At 37.1% G+C, this 19835-nt stretch overlaps 4 protein-coding genes across 6 annotated transcripts; 3 read left to right on the plus strand and 1 right to left on the minus strand.

Moving 5' to 3' along the window:
- The first annotated feature begins 627 nt into the window (after positions 1–627).
- LOC114411883 (inactive protein RESTRICTED TEV MOVEMENT 2-like) lies at positions 628–2126 on the plus strand. The gene is made up of 2 exons (XM_028375614.1): positions 628–1110; positions 1424–2126. Exons 1-2 carry the CDS (start codon positions 978–980, stop codon positions 1993–1995), a joined length of 705 nt encoding a protein of 234 aa, XP_028231415.1. The 5' UTR covers positions 628–977; the 3' UTR covers positions 1996–2126.
- Positions 2127–4379: 2253 nt separating this feature from the next.
- LOC114411880 (protein QUIRKY) lies at positions 4380–8233 on the plus strand. The gene has a single exon (XM_028375611.1). It carries the CDS (start codon positions 4634–4636, stop codon positions 7718–7720), a length of 3087 nt encoding a protein of 1028 aa, XP_028231412.1. The 5' UTR covers positions 4380–4633; the 3' UTR covers positions 7721–8233.
- Positions 8234–12839: 4606 nt separating this feature from the next.
- On the plus strand, positions 12840–14797 carry LOC114411885 (mitochondrial outer membrane protein porin 1-like). Its single transcript, XM_028375619.1, has 5 exons — positions 12840–12942; positions 13073–13159; positions 13739–13800; positions 13905–14131; positions 14293–14797. Exons 1-5 carry the CDS (start codon positions 12894–12896, stop codon positions 14603–14605), a joined length of 738 nt encoding a protein of 245 aa, XP_028231420.1. The 5' UTR covers positions 12840–12893; the 3' UTR covers positions 14606–14797.
- Positions 14798–15236: 439 nt separating this feature from the next.
- Positions 15237–19325, minus strand: LOC114411884 (hypersensitive-induced reaction 1 protein-like). Of its 3 annotated transcripts, none has more exons than XM_028375615.1 (6): positions 19170–19325; positions 17498–17696; positions 16877–16997; positions 16689–16780; positions 16500–16596; positions 15237–16062 (listed from the first exon to the last, which is right to left on the minus strand). In XM_028375615.1, the coding sequence occupies exons 2-6, from the start codon at positions 17684–17686 to the stop codon at positions 15707–15709; spliced, it is 855 nt and encodes a 284-aa protein (XP_028231416.1). In that variant the 5' UTR covers positions 17687–17696; positions 19170–19325; the 3' UTR covers positions 15237–15706. The 3 variants fall into 3 exon arrangements, with proteins under 3 accessions (XP_028231416.1, XP_028231417.1, XP_028231418.1); XM_028375616.1 differs by lacking the exon at positions 19170–19325 and adding an exon at positions 18683–18940; XM_028375617.1 differs by lacking the exon at positions 19170–19325 and adding an exon at positions 18587–18669.
- Positions 19326–19835: the final 510 nt, after the last annotated feature.

The following is a 19835-nucleotide window of genomic DNA, read 5'->3' on the forward strand; positions in this document are numbered from 1 at the left end:
ATTTTGATTCATTCAGTTTCATCACATCTCTTTTCATCAATCCAAAGATAACCTTAATTTTATTGTTATTTTTATTCTCTTTCTACTGGTGAAAGAGAAAATGTGGATTCTATCATTGAAGGGGCCTAGGAACATTGCAAACACGGTGAAAACAACGGCGCGAATTGACGATAAATCTCCCAAAGAGAAGGAAAAATTCAAAATAATATTTGCACCATAATTGAACTGGCTATTGTTTCGACATTCCAAACTTACCATTTACATTTGCTTATGGAATAAGAAATCCCTTATTTCATGACATTGGTTCTAAGTCACGTGTTACAACGACACAAACATGACGCATATAAGAATATCTCATCATTATTAATTGATTACTAAATAATTCACAAAAAATTAACAATTTGCAGTTTTTTTGTTTTAGAAGTATTCATTTAGGTATTAATCAAACGATGAAAGTAACGGAAAATATTTAAATATCAGGATATATAATAAATAGTTTTGTTAATAAATTCACTCTTTTTTTTTTCTTAACACACGGGCAGATGTTAACAAAACCTAAATAAAACAAAATTTACTTAGTGTGGTCCCTGTAAGATAAGAACAATCCCCAACAAGAAATACGACGAAATAATGAAATATCGGTTCCAGAGACTCCGCCGAAAGAGGGTGTGGCCTGGAGATAAGCAAAGCAAGGAATAGTTTACTTTTGCACATGTTACAAGACTGCATTACATAATTCAATACCACCCAAAACTTTCACGTTCCAGCAACTCAAGTTTGGAATATCAATGTTCAAGCAAGTAAAGCAAGGCAACCATCAACTTGATCATGAAGAAAACATGTAAACCAAAGCACGCAATTATACGAGAATAAATATACCATCCGCAGGTTGCATGCAAAATATAACATTTACGTTTCTTCAATAGTACCATTTTATTGCAATCTTGAGGTTCATATTAGTTTTTAGTTCGTTCTCAATGGCCAGTGCTAGAGGTACTACAAGGGTTGGAGTAAGAACAAGGGCACGAACTCCAGTTGTGGAAGAGATAGTACCTAATTCTGGATGGACAGAGGACTCTGCGGGCCATTACCTTCTAGTGGATCTTCCCGGTATTGCATCAAACACCTAATTCACTTTTGAACAGGAAAACAAATAGAATATGCATGTGAATTTAGAAGAATTCGATAAACCCCATAGAGAGACCAATATTAATTTCGTTTTAGTTTTTGACTTGCTTCTTGTTTCCCTACCCAACCGAAAAACCTGTTCCAGCTTTTAAGGTGCATGCGTGCCATTTTTTTTTTTTGAACCGAAGAACTATTTAATTCACAAATGCAAGGACTTCTTGTACAGTTCTCAATAAGGATTGGTGCCGTGAAAACAAGATTAACTCATGAATTTTTTTTTACCATCTTGCTTCAGATTTCAGGAAGGAGGAGATGAAGCTCCAGGTTAATAGCTATGGCCGTATTGTTGTATCAGGAGAGAGGAACTTAAATGAGTGGAAACATGTTCATTTTCGGCTGACTTTTCCAGCACCGCTGAACTCTGATATGGATAAGATAGCTGGAAAGTTTGATGGTGGAATCCTTTATGTCACTGTCCCCAAGCAAGTAACACAACAGAACAAAGAAAGTGAGACTGCGAAAGTTGGAAATGGAAAAGTTGAAAGAGCAGAAGAGAAAGATAGCCATCAGCATGGAAATGGTGAAGTTGAAAGAGCAGCAGAAAATGATAGCCATGCACCCAATGCTGATGAGGGGAGGATAGGTCCCAATCAGCATGACAACCATATAGAGCATGAAGTAAAAAGACATGAAAATGAGCACATTGGAGAATTTCCTGAACAAGTAATAAGGAATTGGCATCAAGAATCCATGTTAAGAAGTGCAGTGGGGGTTTTGAGGAAAAACAAAGGAATTGTAGTAACAGCTGTTATAGCATTTTCCTTGGGGTTGTTCGTATCTCACAAATTCAACAGCACAGGTCCTTGACCTGAATCCACAAATGTATATCCTTTCATTTCAGGTCATTTGCCTTTTAGATTTATGTAAATAGAATAAACTATAAAGTATCATGCAGATATTCAAACATTTATAATAATATCTCTGCTTTATCCTTTTTTCTTTACAGTCTTAAAATCTGCATTCACAATATGATTTGATTTATCATGTCTACAATCCTTTGTCACATTAAATAAATGAAGTTATTGAAGGAATTTTAAGAGGGCTCATTGGGATAGGTTCCTGTCTGGACCTTCATATACCCCATCATCACCATTATATTTGCTCATACTATGGTTTAATATCGAATGGCTACCATATGAAAGACTCAAAGTCTCACCTCGTAATTAATTCGCACAGAATTATGAATCTAATGGCTACCAAATGAAAAGACTCAGTCTCACCTCACAATTAATTCACACAGAATTATGAATCTAATTGCCTTAATTGTTCTTGCCAAAGAGCATATATAACTTTATTATCAATTTATGGCAATCTGATCAAAGTCAAGTATTGTCTTTTCAGTGCTAATAATCTAATCTAAACTAAGTATTTTGAACCTAATATAAATTTCTTTATCTCTGCTTCCTCGGCCCTCAACTAAGTTAAAGGGAGAAGCAAAGAAAGAGGTTATGCATGCATATTAAATATAGCAGCAGGTGCATCACATCAAGGCAGCCTTAGAGATGCAATCACAATAAGGTCATCTTGCTTAAAAACCTTACTCCATGTTCTTCTTCCTCAAATGGCCAGTTCTTCTCTCAAGCTACTATTAAACAATCTTATGTGGTTTTCTATACTGTGATGAATCCTAAAAAAATAAAAATAAAGCTATAAACCAGATGACATCACCTCTGCTTTTCAACACCTCCTTTGCATGATTTTTTAAACTACAGTGTTTTTTCACTGACCTCATCCTGTATCTTGATCCAAATTATGCTGATTGGAAGAGCATCATATCATCAAAATTTACTTTTATCTTAAAGGATCAGATTCCGCAAGTAGTCCACCAATTTAAAAAAAGAGCAAAAGATTGTTGATTCGGGAAAGAGAAGCTTCTTTGGCATCTGTGCCATAAAGTTGTGAATTGTGACCTAATGTTCCTAACTCCTTAGTGCTTATCTAACATAACGAAATAAAGTTTCCCCTTCCTGATCTTAACAGAGTCACTTTGCTTGCAGAACTTGAATTGTGTAGCTACTTCCTTGTCTTAACAGAGTTACATAAACTATTTTCCTTCTTACTTCTGCTTACTTTCAAAATATATTAATATTACTTCCAAAAGATTTTTCAAATTTCTTATTAAAAGGTGGTTGGTGGATAAGAATCATACAATACCTCATGAGCCAATTCCAAAATGCCGAAAAGAAAGAGCTTGTCGAGCACAGTTGGGATATAGTAGAATTGTACCTCCTCTGGGAGCTTCCTGAACACTAGTATAACCAATAGACAATAGTTGCTTGCTGTTGCTTGAATTAGAAAAGGAAAGGTGGTTAGAGTTTTGAGATTTAGATGTTGACAAGCGATGCATGGTGAAGAATAAGGAACCAAAGTAGAGGAGGGGTATAAAGGTGATGCTTTGTCGTCGAACTTTATTCAAAATGCAAGTGCTTTTTGACAAAAAGGAAGGGCCCGCGGTTGGGACGCGGAATCATGTTCTTCCTGCCATGGCTTTTAACTTCCTTTGACAATTTGATAAGGTTATTGGTCTAAAGACCCTATAGTTAAGGAGGGCTAGTCACAAACCTATATTCAAACACTGTTATGAAGAGTGGTGGACATAGACATGGACATTAGTAAAGGTTTTTCATAAATGACTATTAGTACACACTTTAGATCTCAGTCTCATGAATACTTGCTCTTGAATGTAAGTATATAATATTTCACAGTACAATAGTACCTGTAAACCAATAACTTTATGTTACTGATCAAGAGCACAAACAAGAGATCTAAAGTGGGAGAAACAGAGAGCAAAAGTAAAGTTTCTCTCCATCGGTCTCTCCTACTTCTAGTTGAAGGGGAATGGTATAACAAAAAACAAAAAGTAATTATGAAAATGATATCAAGATATAGAGAAGATTTTTAAGTAAATCCAAAGTTAACAAATTATTACACAAAAACTCTTCTCTGAAATCAAATCTAATATAATGATCACAAGGCGCACATGTGCATTAGCAATCAATGTCTTAAACCTAGATATAGAAATTTAGAATAAGGACTTTTTGTCTGTGACTGGGACATTAGGAATAGAGAAAGGGAAAGGTGCTTGGGTCATTCTCGCAAGCCATTGAAATAAATAATAAAATATAGAAAACCTTAATCCTAATAATATATTCTGGAAAAAAAATATATTAAGAAAAAGGGTGAGGTGGATAACGAAGGGTGAGTGGAGGGAATTGGAAAAAAGTTGGAAAGAAATCCTTCGCGAGAGAGCATGGAATCTAACCTGCCTCCCCACTGTCATCACAAACAAACTTCAAAAACCGTGCTCCATCCAAAAATAAACATAATTAAAAACAAAAAGCACCGCACAACGTAAAACGAACCTTACCTTACCTTCTCTCTTCGAAACGCTGATCACAGTCTGTGTTCATCCACATTCCGCGCGCGCATCACCCGAGATGAGAAGATGATGACGACGCCGTTTCAGCAACCGCCCCAAACCGTACGGAGACTGGTCGTGGAAGTGGTGGACGCGCGCAACCTGCTCCCCAAGGATGGGCAAGGCAGCTCCAGCCCTTACGTGGTGGCGGACTTCGACGGCCAGAGGAAGCGAACCACGACCCGGTTCAAGGAGCTGAACCCGGTCTGGAACGAGCCTTTGGAGTTCATCGTCTCCGACCCAGAGAACATGGAGTTCGAGGAGCTCGAAGTGGAGGTGTACAATGACAAGAAGTTCGGCAACGGAAGCGGCCGCAAGAACCACTTCCTCGGGAGGGTTAAGCTCTACGGAACTCAGTTTTCAAGAAGAGGCGAAGAAGCTCTTGTTTACTACACGCTCGAGAAGAGAAGCGTGTTCAGTTGGATAAGAGGAGAAATTGGCCTCAGGATTTATTACTACGACGAGATGCTTATGGAAGAGGAGAAACCGCCGCCGCCGCCGCAGCAGCAGCAGCAGCAGCAGGAGGAGCAAGGTGAGAGAACGGAACAAGACCGGAACAAGCCGCCGCCGGGGGTGGTGGTTGTCGAGGAGGGACGGGTTTTCGAGGCTCCTGGAGCGATGGAGCAATGCGTGCCTCTTCCTTCAGGTCCTCCTCATTCGCCGCGTGTTGTGGTCGTGGCTGAATCTCCGCCGCCGGTGGTTCATGTTTCGCAGGATCCGCCGTTGGCGGAAATGTGTGAGCCTCCGGCGTCGGAAATGCAGTTCCACCCCGAGGTGAGGAAAATGCAGGCCAACAGAGGGAATAGGGTGAAGATTTTGAAGCGGCCGAACGGTGATTACTTGCCTAAAGATATTTCTGGAAAGAAAACTGGTAATGAGTCTGAGCGAGTTCATCCCTTCGATCTGGTGGAGCCGATGCAGTACCTGTTTGTGAAAATCTGGAAGGCCCGTGGGCTCGCTCCTCCCAGTGAAGGCCCAATCGTGAGGGTTAGGATGTCGAGCCAATCCAGGAGATCCAATCCCGCAAGTTACAGGCCCAGCGAGCCCCCCGATTCGCCGGAATGGAACCAGACATTCGCGCTGAGTTACAACAACACGAACGATGCAAACAGCGCCACACTGGAGATTTCGGTTTGGGATTCCCCGACAGAGAATTTCCTCGGTGGCGTTTGCTTCGACCTCTCCGACGTTCCGGTGAGAGATCCTCCGGACAGTCCCTTGGCGCCGCAATGGTACCGCCTCGAAGGAGGAACCGCCGATCAGAATCCCGGGAGAGTCTCCGGTGACATTCAGCTTTCCGTGTGGATCGGGACGCAATCCGACGACGCGTTCCCGGAAGCGTGGATCTCAGACGCACCCTACGTGGCTCACACTCGATCCAAGGTTTATCAATCGCCAAAGCTCTGGTACCTGCGCGTGACGGTGGTGGAAGCGCAAGACCTGAATATTGCTCCGAATCTGCCTCCACTGACAGCGCCGGAAGTGAGGGTGAAGGTGGAATTAGGGTTCCAATCGCAGCGAACAAGGAGAGGATCCATGAACCACCGCAGCTTATCGTTCCACTGGAACGAGGACCTTCTATTCGTAGCCGGTGAGCCACTGGAAGATTCTGTCATAGTTCTGTTGGAAGATCGAACCACCAAGGAACCGGCGCTGCTAGGCCACATCGTGATTCCTCTGAGCTCAATCGAGCAGCGAATCGACGAGCGCCACGTGGCAGCAAAATGGTACACCTTAGAGGGCGGGCCCTACTGCGGCAGAGTCCAGATGCGCCTCTGCCTGGAGGGAGGGTACCACGTGCTGGACGAAGCGGCGCACGTGTGCAGCGACTTCCGTCCCACGGCGAAACAGTTATGGAAGCCGGCGGTGGGGATTCTAGAGCTTGGAATTCTTGGCGCTCGGGGGCTGCTACCGATGAAATCCAAAGGCGGTGGAAAGGGGTCCACGGATGCTTACTGCGTGGCAAAGTATGGGAAGAAGTGGGTCCGGACCCGAACCGTAACCGATACCTTCGATCCACGGTGGAACGAGCAGTACACGTGGCAGGTATACGACCCCTGCACGGTCCTCACCGTGGGAGTGTTCGACAACTGGCGCATGTTCGCTGACGTGTCGGAGGACCACAGGCCCGATTGCCGCATCGGCAAGGTACGCATACGCGTGTCTACGCTGGAGAGCAACAGAATATACACTAACTCCTACCCCCTCCTCGTCCTCACGCGAACCGGCTTGAAAAAAATGGGCGAAATCGAATTAGCGGTTCGCTTCGCCTGCCCCTCCCTGCTGCCCGACACGTGTGCGGTGTACGCCCAGCCCCTGCTTCCGCGTATGCACTACCTCCGCCCGCTCGGGGTGGCGCAGCAGGAGGCTCTCCGCGGCGCCTCCACGAAGATGGTGGCGCAGTGGCTGGCTCGCTCGGAGCCGCCGCTGGGGCACGAGGTGGTTCGGTACATGCTGGACGCAGACTCGCACGTGTGGAGCATGAGGAAGAGCAAAGCCAATTGGTTCAGAATCGTGGCGGTGTTGGCTTGGGCGGTTGGACTGGCAAAATGGTTAGATGACATAAGAAGGTGGAAGAATCCAGTTACCACAGTGCTACTCCACATTCTTTACTTAGTCCTCGTTTGGTATCCGGATTTGATTGTTCCCACCGCCTTCTTATATGTTGTTTTAATCGGAATATGGTATTACCGGTTCAGACCCAAGATTCCGGCCGGGATGGATACCCGCTTGTCGCAGGCCGAAGCGGTTGATCCGGACGAGCTGGACGAGGAATTCGACACCATGCCAAGTTCCAAACCACCCGATGTAATTCGAATGCGATATGATAGGTTAAGAATGCTGGCTGCAAGGGTGCAAACAGTGTTGGGTGATTTTGCCACACAGGGTGAGAGGCTTCAAGCATTGGTTAGTTGGAGGGACCCTAGGGCTACAAAATTGTTCATTGGAGTCTGCCTTACCATAACTGTAGCACTCTATGCTATGCCACCAAAAATGGTGGCGGTGGCGTTAGGCTTTTATTACCTCCGCCACCCCATGTTCCGGAACCCAATGCCCTCCGCCACGTTGAACTTTTTCCGGCGACTTCCCAGCCTCTCGGATCGCTTGATGTAGATTATTCAAAATCCAACCACTAGTTTTTTTTTTTTTTATGACAGTTTAAATTTTTTTTGGGGATGAAAATTATTATTTTTACTTTACTGATGAGGGTGTGGAAAGGAGCAGAGAGCTGTTTCGTAGGGATAGTGTTTGAAAAAGGTGTCCTGCTCGGAGGGAAAAAGGGGTGGAAAGTGGCTAGTTGTCATCATTTCTTTCTTTTTTGTTGCAATCAAATTGATTGACTGTGGGTGGCCACTGTTGAAAACTCGAAATAAGAGAAAGAGACAAACATGGTGGGAGAAATTTTGGGTACTACTTCTGGCTTGACTCTTCCGTGCTGGTGGGGATTTTTCTGTGTGAACATGTTTGGGAAGCCATAAAATATTGCCTTTTCTCTCTCTCTCTCTCTCTCTCGCACATTTTAAAATTTAGAAGAATACATTGCATCAACAGCTCCTATGCTGTTTGTTTCCTATGTTGTCTAATTTCAATTTTAATTAGCACTGTCCACATTTTGGAATCGCATGACCTCAATTGTTATTGTTGCAGACTTTCGTTATTCTGGACATGAACAAAAAAAAAATCGTAGTGTGTATGATAATTATTTTAATTTTATAGTATATACGAATCTATAAAATATTTTAAAATAAAAACTAAAATTGTTTTTGGTTGACTCATTTTTAATGTTTTAACAATTTTATTACAGCTTTTACCTGTTATACAGATTACTACTAGTACTTTATAGTGACATTTAAATGACGATTTTAATTGTTAATTAAGGATAATAGGGAAGATGTATGCATGGTCGTGAATAGAAAAATTATACATTTGCACCCAGTAAGTAAGAGATAAAATTAAAAAAAAATATAAATTCTATAGGTAATATAATTTCACGTGAAAGAAATGTATAAAAATAAGATATATTTATTAGGTGTTTATAAAAATAAATGTCCATGAGTGATCTATCATCCCTCGTGAATATCTAACACAATCTTATGCCGGGAACTAGGAAGGCTTCGTGATTGGCAGGGGATGGCTATTTAATCGGAACATATAATCTGCATGTGGCATAAAAGTGAATGCATATCCACATGACAACTGCAATCCACCAAATAATTCAAAGGTAAGTTTTGCTTTCAGCAGATTTTGAGGCAGAAACTCCAGAAAATATTGACTTCATTCATGGAGCCAGTGTGTGGAGTTCAGACTTCAGAGTACAGACCAAATTTGGGTGCCACTGATTTCCACAAACATGGGCTCCCTCTGTGAACTCAGTCTTTGATCGTGTGTGTCACAAGCTCTTTTTTTGTGTCGCATATGCCACAATTATAAATAATAAGTATATTATTTATTTGTTTTTAAAAAAAAGTATATTGATAAATACACTGACGCGTAAGAAAATGTAAGGCCCATGTTTCCTTATAAGTACGGGTAGTTTTTTGGTGGGCTATGATCTTTCGATTTCAATTCTATAAAAAATAATTAGGTTTTAAAGTTATTCTTTTTCCTTTATTTGGATAAATCAACAAATAATTAAGTGAAAATTTGAGTAACTACTACCTAACAATGCAAGTTATTAACTGTGCGAAGTAACTAATTACAATTAGTATGTATCTGTCTTCAAAGTTCTGTTTGTGAAACTAGTTATTTACAACTACATTTACCCCCAAACTTGGCCCATTAATGTTATTTCTATAAGAGAAAAAGACGCGTGTAGGTGCAAACTACCTGGACAATGGACATCCTAAGAAATTACTTGGGATTGTCTTGAAACTTTTTCATTTAATAGAGTCACATTTCTAACCGTGTGTAAGGAACTATAGGCCACTGGACAAAATCATGTAAAAAATTTATTAGGCATATAGTCTCCTAAAAGGAGTACAAAGGCTTTTGGGGTTAAACGGAATTTGATCTTTAAGTGCAAAGGTTTTTGGAAGCTTAAATACAAGGCCCATCTGTTCAGCACGATCAAAAGTTAGCCTTAGTGGTTTATAGTATCATTGCTAAATAGATATACATATCTTTTCCCAGAAGTTACATGGATGGGAAGGTTTGGCACCTTTGATGCCAACTCTTTGCCTCTCGGTGCTATAGTATGTTTCATCCATTAAAGTGATGTGGGTTTTTAATTAAAATGCCATAAGCATTCACAAGACTTTTTCTTAGTACAAAACCACGAAGGACATATCTCTCTCGTATCATTTTATGGTGTCCACGGTAATAAACGGTGTAACTACCAAGTGTACAGTAGATACCAATGTTTGGATTTTCATTCACACGAAACTCAAAGCACCGTAATGTGAAAGGTGAAAATTGGTGAACTTCTTAGTGTTCATATATTGTAGTTTCCCACGAAAATTGAAACACATACTAATAATGGCTTTTAGGGTGAATTAGGTAGTAAATTCACACTATGATGAGTACTTTCATATTTCAAGTCACCCCAAACCCTCCCCAAAATCCAAGTTCCCCGTAGCACAGTCCAAGAGTCAATGTAGGCTATGAACTTTAGTAAATATTGACTTCATGGAGGGAGCCAATGCATGGAGAGACTAATTTAATTTGGGAACCTCAAATTTCAACAAAGACTTAACTTCTTTTTTTCGTGTGAGAGATTTTTGCTGTTTTTGGTGAGAACAATAACTTTGTCTCTGTTCATCCCGTGTCAGTAAAAGGTGACAAGATTAAGAACCAAAATCTGTTGCAACAAATTCCTTAGGGACATATATATATTACCTTCTAGATCTCTTCAGATGTACTCTCCACTGAGTAATATGCATCCAACTGCTATTCTTTAGAAGTTGGGACATTCTAAACATAAAAACCTTGTGCATCTTTAGTGAGAGTTTTATTCATTGTTGGCACACCTTCCAGGTCAGTTGGAAGAAGCATGTAAGAGGAAGGATTAGGATTAGAACAATTTTAAATCCTCTACTTCATCCTCTTAGTTACTTAATCTTTCTATATCTTTAGTTTATGGTAAGTTTTGGATATGTTTTATATATTTAAGATATTAATACTTTTACTTTTCATTCAATAATTACCAACAAAAATGGTAGTAGGAAGATTTGTAGAAGGATAAAATAAAAGGTTATAGTATTACGTACTCTTAGATTTAACGTATGTTTGAGCGTTTCAAACTGAAATGCAAACACACTATTAATCTTTTATATTAAATTGGTTATGTTACATGCTCAAGAATTAATTTATTGCAACCTTTGGTTTGAATATGGGAGGATCTGAAGAAGATAACATGAAAGTAAAATTGAAGAGGAGTATTAGAAGGACAAGAAAGAGAAACCCAAGGATGCTTAAGGAAAAGAAGAAAAATCTAATCAGAAAAACATGATGGTCCAAGTTTAAATATGACTGTGTATGTATACATGGTAATTGTTAGGCACTTTGGCTCCTGGCTTGTGTAAACTCTTGAATCAGACTTAAATTCATAAACTAAAGATTTCCCGGAACTTTTCTTCAATATTAATATTAAGTTTTAAACTTTTTAAGTAAATGTCTTCGATTTCTAAAAATAAAAAAATATTATTAAGTTTTAAACTATAATTTTTGCCGATGTTTTAGAAAATATTCGTACAGCCATTAGCCCATAACGAAAATGAGAGATGGTAAATTTTATTAATCTATTTATTATAATTATAAATATATTTGTTGTTCGTATTTAAAAATTAAATTTAAATTTTTTTATATAGGAATCAATATTTACTGTCTAATATTTTAAAGATTAAAATGAATATTTATCCAATTTTTAGTGATAAATGTTCAATCAAAATTATTTAGAGGTTCTTCATGTTTTCTCACCATTTTTCAAACATCCTCTCCTTCCATCATTTCACATCTTTCCAATAATGGAATAACAACCAAACATTTTTGCCACTAAATAGGATTGGTTATATATATCAAACAACAGTCATAAGAGTTTTATTTTCTATCTCTCCCCATTCACTCGGTTTTTACCATTTCTTCTTGCTTTGTTTATACCCAACATTGAATAATTTCACACTTTTCATCAATCTCTTGCAAGTTTTAAGCTTTAGGGGAAGAAAAAGAAAACATAAGTTGCACATAAGAAAATTGTAATTTGCATTTGTTGCGTAAATTGTTATTGAGAAGCTCGCGCTCGTGCGAGCAGCACTTTCTATCTGACTGAGATGCAATAGCCTCAAAAAGACAAAATAAAACCAAACAAAAAGAAAAGAAGAAATACACCCAAAAGAAAGTTAGACAATTGGCAAGGCACTTCCCTATACGCACGATTGTATATATTTTATATTGTTAAGTCTTTTTCCAACACTCAATTCCATTGCGTATGGAAAATAGTTTCAACTGTAGTGAAATTAATTAATTAATGCCATAATTGAAAAAGTATAGACTCTGATCTCCATAACAACGATGAAATTGTGAGTATAATCAACCATTAAATGACCATGGCAGGTTTACATCAGAAGTGTTACGTACTCTCACAATACATAATGTACGTCCCATCACGCGGGGCTTAAGAAGAAGAAGAAGAGCAATATTATATTAGAGAACATAAATATTAATGCCCCATAATTTTGTCCATTTATGAGACTATCGTGGAGATTAAAAAGATAATTAATTGAGTTTGATTTTAGTACAGTTGTTAAATAGTGACAAGATAAACAGGATTAAATGCTTCCAAATTGTAACTAATCTCTAAATAATTGTAGTCAGCTTAAGCATAAAGCAACAATGACTTTTACTATAAAAAGGTAACCCTTAGATTTCCCTTCCATTGCCTTGTTGACCAAAACAAGGAAAAACGATTTCCCTCATTTTTTAAATGTAACATATTACAACCTTATTATGTACATACGTGAATTCACAAGAGCCAGCATCTAGGGTAGAGTCCAGAAGCAGTGACAGTGTTTGTCAATGCTACCTTGAGTTTTACTCCTTGTCTCTTTGTCATCATCTTTAGGTGTCATTTTTAGAGTACGAAATGATAGGTGCAATTGTTTTATGGAAGTTTCGTTATATATGCAGGTTTCAATTTAGTCATTTTGTTTGTGTGTACCAAAAAAGTGAGTCATGTTGTACAAGAGGAAACTTCCTTTGCCCTTCTTTCCCACCCAATAAATTCTCATCCCAACAAATCATGAAAAGGTGAAACACAAAAAAAATTTGACTCCTAAGCATTTGTTCTAGCAAAATGAGCACCTGTCCGGGGATATATTTTGATATTGGCAAGAAGGCTAAAGGTTTCATCAATTCGTTATTATTATTATTTTTTTCTTTTTAATCTTTCACCAAGAATGAATTATAATATGAGGATCTTAGAGTTGCCTTCCCAACCATATTGTAACACAAACTTTTTTACTTTTGTATTAGATGTTCTTCACAAGGACTATTCAAATCTATCTCCAATTCACTTTCACTACCAATTCATGGACTATAATGTAGACCTCTCTTGTAAAGGTAATGTGAATATCAACTAAATTTTTTTCTTTTCTTTTCATTTCTACTTCTGGCTGAAAACAAGTTCATTTTTCTTATTATTGTCTTATGTTATTCAGTTGGAGAAGGGGTCATTAATATAGATAACAAATGAGTAAACTGATATTTTGATCATGAAAATTATGCTCATTATGCAATTTAGTTGTCATTTTAAAATTTCAGACTTGTTTCTGAGTCTCTTTCTATCCCTGGTAGGGATTATACAATTACTAAATCATATACATAAGTTAGTTCAAGGTTGAAATTGCAAGTTACGTTTTCAATGATAAAAACACCATTTTACTCCATAACAAATACCACCTACAGAGATTTAACTCACATATACCCTTTTTCTTCAACCCTCAATTTTTTGTTGGTGAATTTTCAGTCTTCATTTCACCAGTTAGTACCTCATAAGTCATATAGTCATATAAAATAGGCCCCAATTAGTCCTGAAAGTTTTCCATAATCAATATGAGAGCCGCGTGAACTTCTTAAAAAGCCATAGAATTGCATGCAGCATGTCTGACTTTAGTGCTTTTGCTGCTGCATCCATTACAGTAGATGAACTTGTACCTGGATTCAAGAGCCTTTTCAAATGCACCATACCTGATTCTGGGAAGGTAAAATTTAATATTTACTTGCCTATGGACTATTAATATCAACCTTAGTCATTTTAATTCTTGATTTTCTTGTTTCATCTGACTATTTTCTGGAATCATCATAGGTGGAACTACAGCACTTGAGCAACTACACTGGGATTACTGGATGCATTGGATTAGAAGGAAACCTAGAAAAAGGATATGACCCTGTTCTAAACTTATCAGGTCTTGTAGGAACAAACATTCTGTCTCTTGGAGGCAATGTTGCTCTTGACCTACCAACAAGAACAATCAGCAAGCTGAATGCTGGCTTAGGCCTCAACACTGACTTCCTTGTTGCTTCCTTGACCATGTGAGATATGTCCTACAAGAAGTACAGAAACTAAGTTTATCAGAAAATGTATAGGAACATTAATTTGTTACCTCTAAAATAACTAAATAATTTAATCATTACTGCTTAGTGTTCTCCTCTTGTTACTTTCTTCAAGCCTGAAGTTTGGTGTTGTGCTGCAGGCATGACAGCTTTGACTTTGTGAAAGCCTCCTGTTATCATGAAGTGAACCCCCTAACCAAGACTGCCATTGCAGCAGAGCTGAATCATAGCTTGTCAATGGGGGAGACTAGTGCCACAGTTGGTGCTCAGCATGCATTTTTACCGCAAACGTTGGTAAAGGCTCGATTTGACACCTTTGGCAGGGCAGGTGCTCTTATTCAACAAGGGTTCTGGGAGAGATGTTTTGTAACTATGGCTGGAGAAGTGGAGTTTAATACCTCGGATAATAATTTGCATCCCAAGGTTGGAGTCTCTGTGGCTTTAAAACCCTAGTCAAATACCATTTAGATAAGCTTTCATCTCCAATTGAGAGTTTGTTGGATGTAAGGAGACTTCAAAATGACGGCACAAACCGGATGAAACTTGTTGATTTTCACCATCCATTTTCTTCAATATTCAACAACTCTATGAGTACCATGTGTAGTTCTACGCTCAATTTTTATTAATAAAATTATTATAGTACTAGTGGTAGGTATTTGTTTATCATTTTTACCTGTTTTAAGTTTAATATTCTTTTAGAAGTTGAATATCTGAAACAAATAGCTCCAGAATTACTTTTTTTTTTTCTTGGATGAGATGGTAGCTGCTGTGTTACTTCTGTTCTTTACTTCGTTGTGAATGACTTTACTATTCGTAAAGGGGAAGCAATTGTATATTTTCTTTTAGAAAAAAATGAGCACTGCTATACAAGCAAACCTTCAGATTCCGAGGGAAAATTTTGTAACATAACTTAATTGGTAATATTTCAACTTAATGGAGAATACGATGAGTAGAAACATTTTTTATTGGTTCAAAAGATGGAAGGTTAGAAAGCGTAGTATTTAATTTAACAATTAGCATGAAAACTCTCTAACGGTATATAGTTTATCTACTCTCTAACGGTATATAGGAAATTTCTTGTATATGTAACTTTCACAATTTAGACAACTTGTATATACAGGGATACTTGATAGTTTAGTTATGCATGATCCACAATATAGACAACAGAATATACAGTATTACTTGACTGCCTGAAACTGAAAGTATAAATCGATAGAGTAAGTCCTTGAACTGGTCCTCCAAAGATTTTGGTCAACAAATCAATCCCACAGAGATACAAATCAAATACTAAATTATTTTGTGTTACCACTTCTTTAGTCCTCTATGTGAACAAATGTGGTAACATTTTAGATATTTGTGGGACTAATTTGATAACAAAAATCTTAAAAACATTAATGAGGTGATGCCATAATCTTTGGAAGATCAATTTTGCAGTTTATTCTAAAACAAAATCACAAAACACACTGCACAGAAATACAGGTATACAACCACAGGCGCTATAGCTTCAAACATACTCCCATACAAACCAAATACAAGATCTAGGTGGAGTAGAGGCTACTGATGAGAAGCCTGAAGAAGTCCGTCTCGAATTTGACTAGCTACATCACGAACAGCACCAGGTCCATGTGGAATAAACACAGCAGAAGACTTGGAGGCAGCACCAATGTCTTTCATAGTGTCAAAATACTGAGTGACAAGGACCATGTCCATGACATCTCTTGCACTTGTCCCAGGTACATTAACTGAGAATCCAAGCACACTATCTCTCAAGCCATCCACAATTGCTTGACGTTGGCGAGCAATACCCAGACCAGAAAGATACTTAGACTCTGCCTCGCCCTCAGCTCGTTTGATTAGCAAGATCTTCTCTGCCTCTGCCTTCTCATTAGCTGCCAACCTCAATCTTGCAGCTGATAAAGGGCAAAAATCAGCAGAGAAAAAACAAGTCAATCTATAGCACTCGGCAGAGGAACCAGATAAACTATTGTAAACACAAAAATCATGAGTCCAAAACAACACTTCATACAGTATCAAGTTAATACGTAAATCTTACAAGATTGAGTTGATTTAATGGAGACAACCTTATCCATAGTAGATAGTGAAAATAACAAAAGGTATTGTCTATATAATAGTTTCTGCAATAAATTAGATTTAGGATTGTAAGAATTACTTACTGTTGTGTGTTGTGTTGTGTCAGACCACACGAAATACTCTTATTTATAATGAAGGAGGTTTACAAAATAAGGAAACTAAATAATGAGTAATGAGGGAAATAATCCCATAATAAACTTCTGTAAATGAATTATGGGCAGAAACTGAACATGTAAGTTCTACTCATATAACATACCAGCATTGATTTCATTCATAGCCCGCTTCACATGCACATCTGGATCTATATCAACAATCAGTGTTTGAACAATTTCATACCCATAAGCTGACATAGCCTATGAAGACAATAAAGCATCAGGTACAAATTAACATAAATTCACAGGTCATCTTATAAGTAAATAATATTATTTTTATATTTAAAAAAAACCTTCTCAAGTTCTTCTTCCACAGCTCTGGCAATTTCACTTTTCTGCTCAAAAGCATCATCCAAGTTTAGTTTTGGAACACTTGCCCTAATTACTGCAATGAAAATAGAAATTTCACCTTAGCTGATAAAATATGCTTAAACCACTTATTGTAGGTTTCGTATTATTACTCAGTATCAAGGTTTTATACCATCAAAAACATAGGCTTGAATTTGGGTCTTTGTATTGCTCAGTTTGTAAAAAGCATCATTGGCCTTCTCTGCCAGGGCACGATATTGAATAGAAGCAACAACGTTGACAAAGACATTATCCTGTTAGCAAATAAACATTAAAACTAATAAACTTCAAGTCAATGGAAAAGTATAAGAAACATGTACAGAGTAACATGTCATATGCATGGACATAAATCATATAATTGAAAGAAGATAATACTTGAGAAAGAGACAATGAACATACAACAACAACCAAGCCTTTTCCCACTAGGTGGAGTGAACTACATAGACTAAATGATGCCATAATGTTCTATTGAAAATCATGTCTGTAGACAAATGAATGAACAATTGACCCCAAAATCCTTTGTATTTGTTTGCCTATTGTTTTTCTAGGTCTCTCTCTACCTCTAGCAACAGGACTACCCTCTTGCTGACAATAAACTTGAAGCATTCAAAATAACAAAGCACAATAATGGCAACCAAATACACTTGATAAAAATTAAAAGATGCCCATGCCAAAAAGTATTCACAACAATTAAAGAGCATGAAATGACTTAAAAAAGATTTGGTTAGAGTTGAAGTGCCAGACAATAAAAAACCTTTGTCTTGGTCTCACAACGAAGATCCAGTTGCTGTAGCCGAAGAGAGAGATGACCAGCAAGTTGTTTTCCAAGGAACCATGGCATGCAATGGCATCCCGGCTGAAGTACCTTCTCAAATCGTCCAAATCCTTCTCTCATAGCCACCGTAGATTGATCAACTTTCACACAACAAAAAAGATTCCCCATTTGCTTTCAACTGCAATGTTCAAATGTATCACCATATCATTAACTCAACCAACACATAGCATAAGTGAGGATGATAATTATAATATGCATGAACGGAATGTAAGAAAATTGAAGGATTTTGACCAAACACCAACTGGCAATACACAAGCCGCAAATTATTTAACACATTCCAATGGCAAAACCAACAGTCAAATCTGTTGATACTCATGGAGTCACAGTCCTCAACAGGAGAGGAACCAGTGTTCATACCAACAAACCTCTACTATAGTACTTCTTGGTTAATTGATATATCAATGCACTAGAAGTGAAGCACAGTAAGGATGAAGATGAAAAGGTTTTGGTTACTAAAGTATTTTATCAAGGAAACATCGATTGAGTTATTCCTACAAGCTATTCAATGAAGAACATGCAACATGAATACAGTAGAAGAGTTTAACAATTAAAAAGGATGACCAAAATTTATACTTTTTACTGCAGAATTGAGAATTTATCACTGGGAAAAGGCTAGACAAATATTTATTTGAAAGAAACAAGAAAAAAAAACTAAAAAAACAAGGCAACAGTTAACTGGGCAAGAAAACAAAATGAACAATTCAAAGGCAGTAATTAGAAAGTCTTGCCAAATTAATAAATTCACCCCCAAAAAGATTACTAAACAATAAGGAACCCAACATCAGATCATTTAATAATCATATCAAAATAATGCAATTATTCTATCTTAAATCACCTGCACTAGTGAGACTATTTTGATCCACAAATAGAAATTTTCCTATGGTTCAGTTGTGGAACAAGAGAGATGACAACAACTAATAAAAATGTAACAATAAAACATTGCAAATATGTTTCTACAAAAGAATTCACCCTAACTCTCCAAGCAATAACATAATTAGATACTCAAACCTCATCCAACCAGTACATGCACCACATCAAACACGCAAGGAATTAGCGGAAAAGTTACAACCTAGAAGCAAAATACAGAGAGGATCAGAATGACACCTCAAAGATAAAGGCTTCGAAAGCAAAGCTGACTTAGGAGAGTTCTTGCATAAATTATAAGCAAGTAGCTCTCGAATACTGAGAGTACACAAATACTTGCTATTCTTGATATATTCATCACCACCATTAATCATGACGTATATGTTTTAGCCGTATACATTCCAAAGTCATAGTCATATACATAAATACAATTTAAATACTGTCTGTCAGAAACCCAGAATTGCAAGCTAACTGGCATGACAAGCCAATCACAACCTCTTCAAGGAGATATCATTGTTGTCATGCAGATACAACCTAGAAAAGTAGTATATAGTACCTTTGTTTAATTTATGTGTGGAACAAGGGAACACAAAGACAAAGTCCAAACATAAAAATATATAAATAATTAGCCAATTGGGTAAACTCTAACAACCATTACACACAGACAATGCAGAGTTTTGGAAGCAATCCCTCCAGATATCAACCAAGAAAGTTAAAAGTTAAAGACCTGAAATTGAATTTCAGATTTTTGCTCAACCAAACAATTGACCCTCCGAAACAACGCAAGAACAATACTGTTCACAATTTCAGATAAGTGGATTTACGAAGTGCTGGCCAGCAAAAGACGACTTTATAAGTCTAAACCAATCCACCATCCCCGACAAAACCGTGAACTTGACATGGATGTGATAATAATTTTTCTATATATATTTTTTTGGTATAATAATTTTTTTGAGCAATTTTTTTGGTATGATAATCTTTCTATAAATATAAATTAGAATAATAATATTCGACTAGAATAATTTTAAGAAATTTTTTAACTGTTTATATCTCTTATATTTTATCATTCTCATCTCTATTTTTAAATTAAAATTTAACATATTTAAAAGAAGTTATTAGTAATTTAAAATAATTTTATATTATATTATAACTTTTTTATTATAAATTTTAGAATATATTTATATATATTACATAAATTAAATATAAATTATATATTTAAAATTATTTGTATTATAAATTTAGATTATAATATAGCTTATATAATCAAAAGTATTTATTATTTAAATTTTAGTTATTAAAAATAAACATTCAGTTTCTTAATTGATGTTTGGTTTTTTTTATTAATATTTGAAATATTCTTATTGTTAAATGACTTAAGAATGGTTTTTTTTTC

Source organism: Glycine soja, chromosome 5 (genome assembly GCF_004193775.1).
Source record: "Glycine soja cultivar W05 chromosome 5, ASM419377v2, whole genome shotgun sequence".
Classification (NCBI taxonomy): domain Eukaryota; kingdom Viridiplantae; phylum Streptophyta; class Magnoliopsida; order Fabales; family Fabaceae; genus Glycine; species Glycine soja.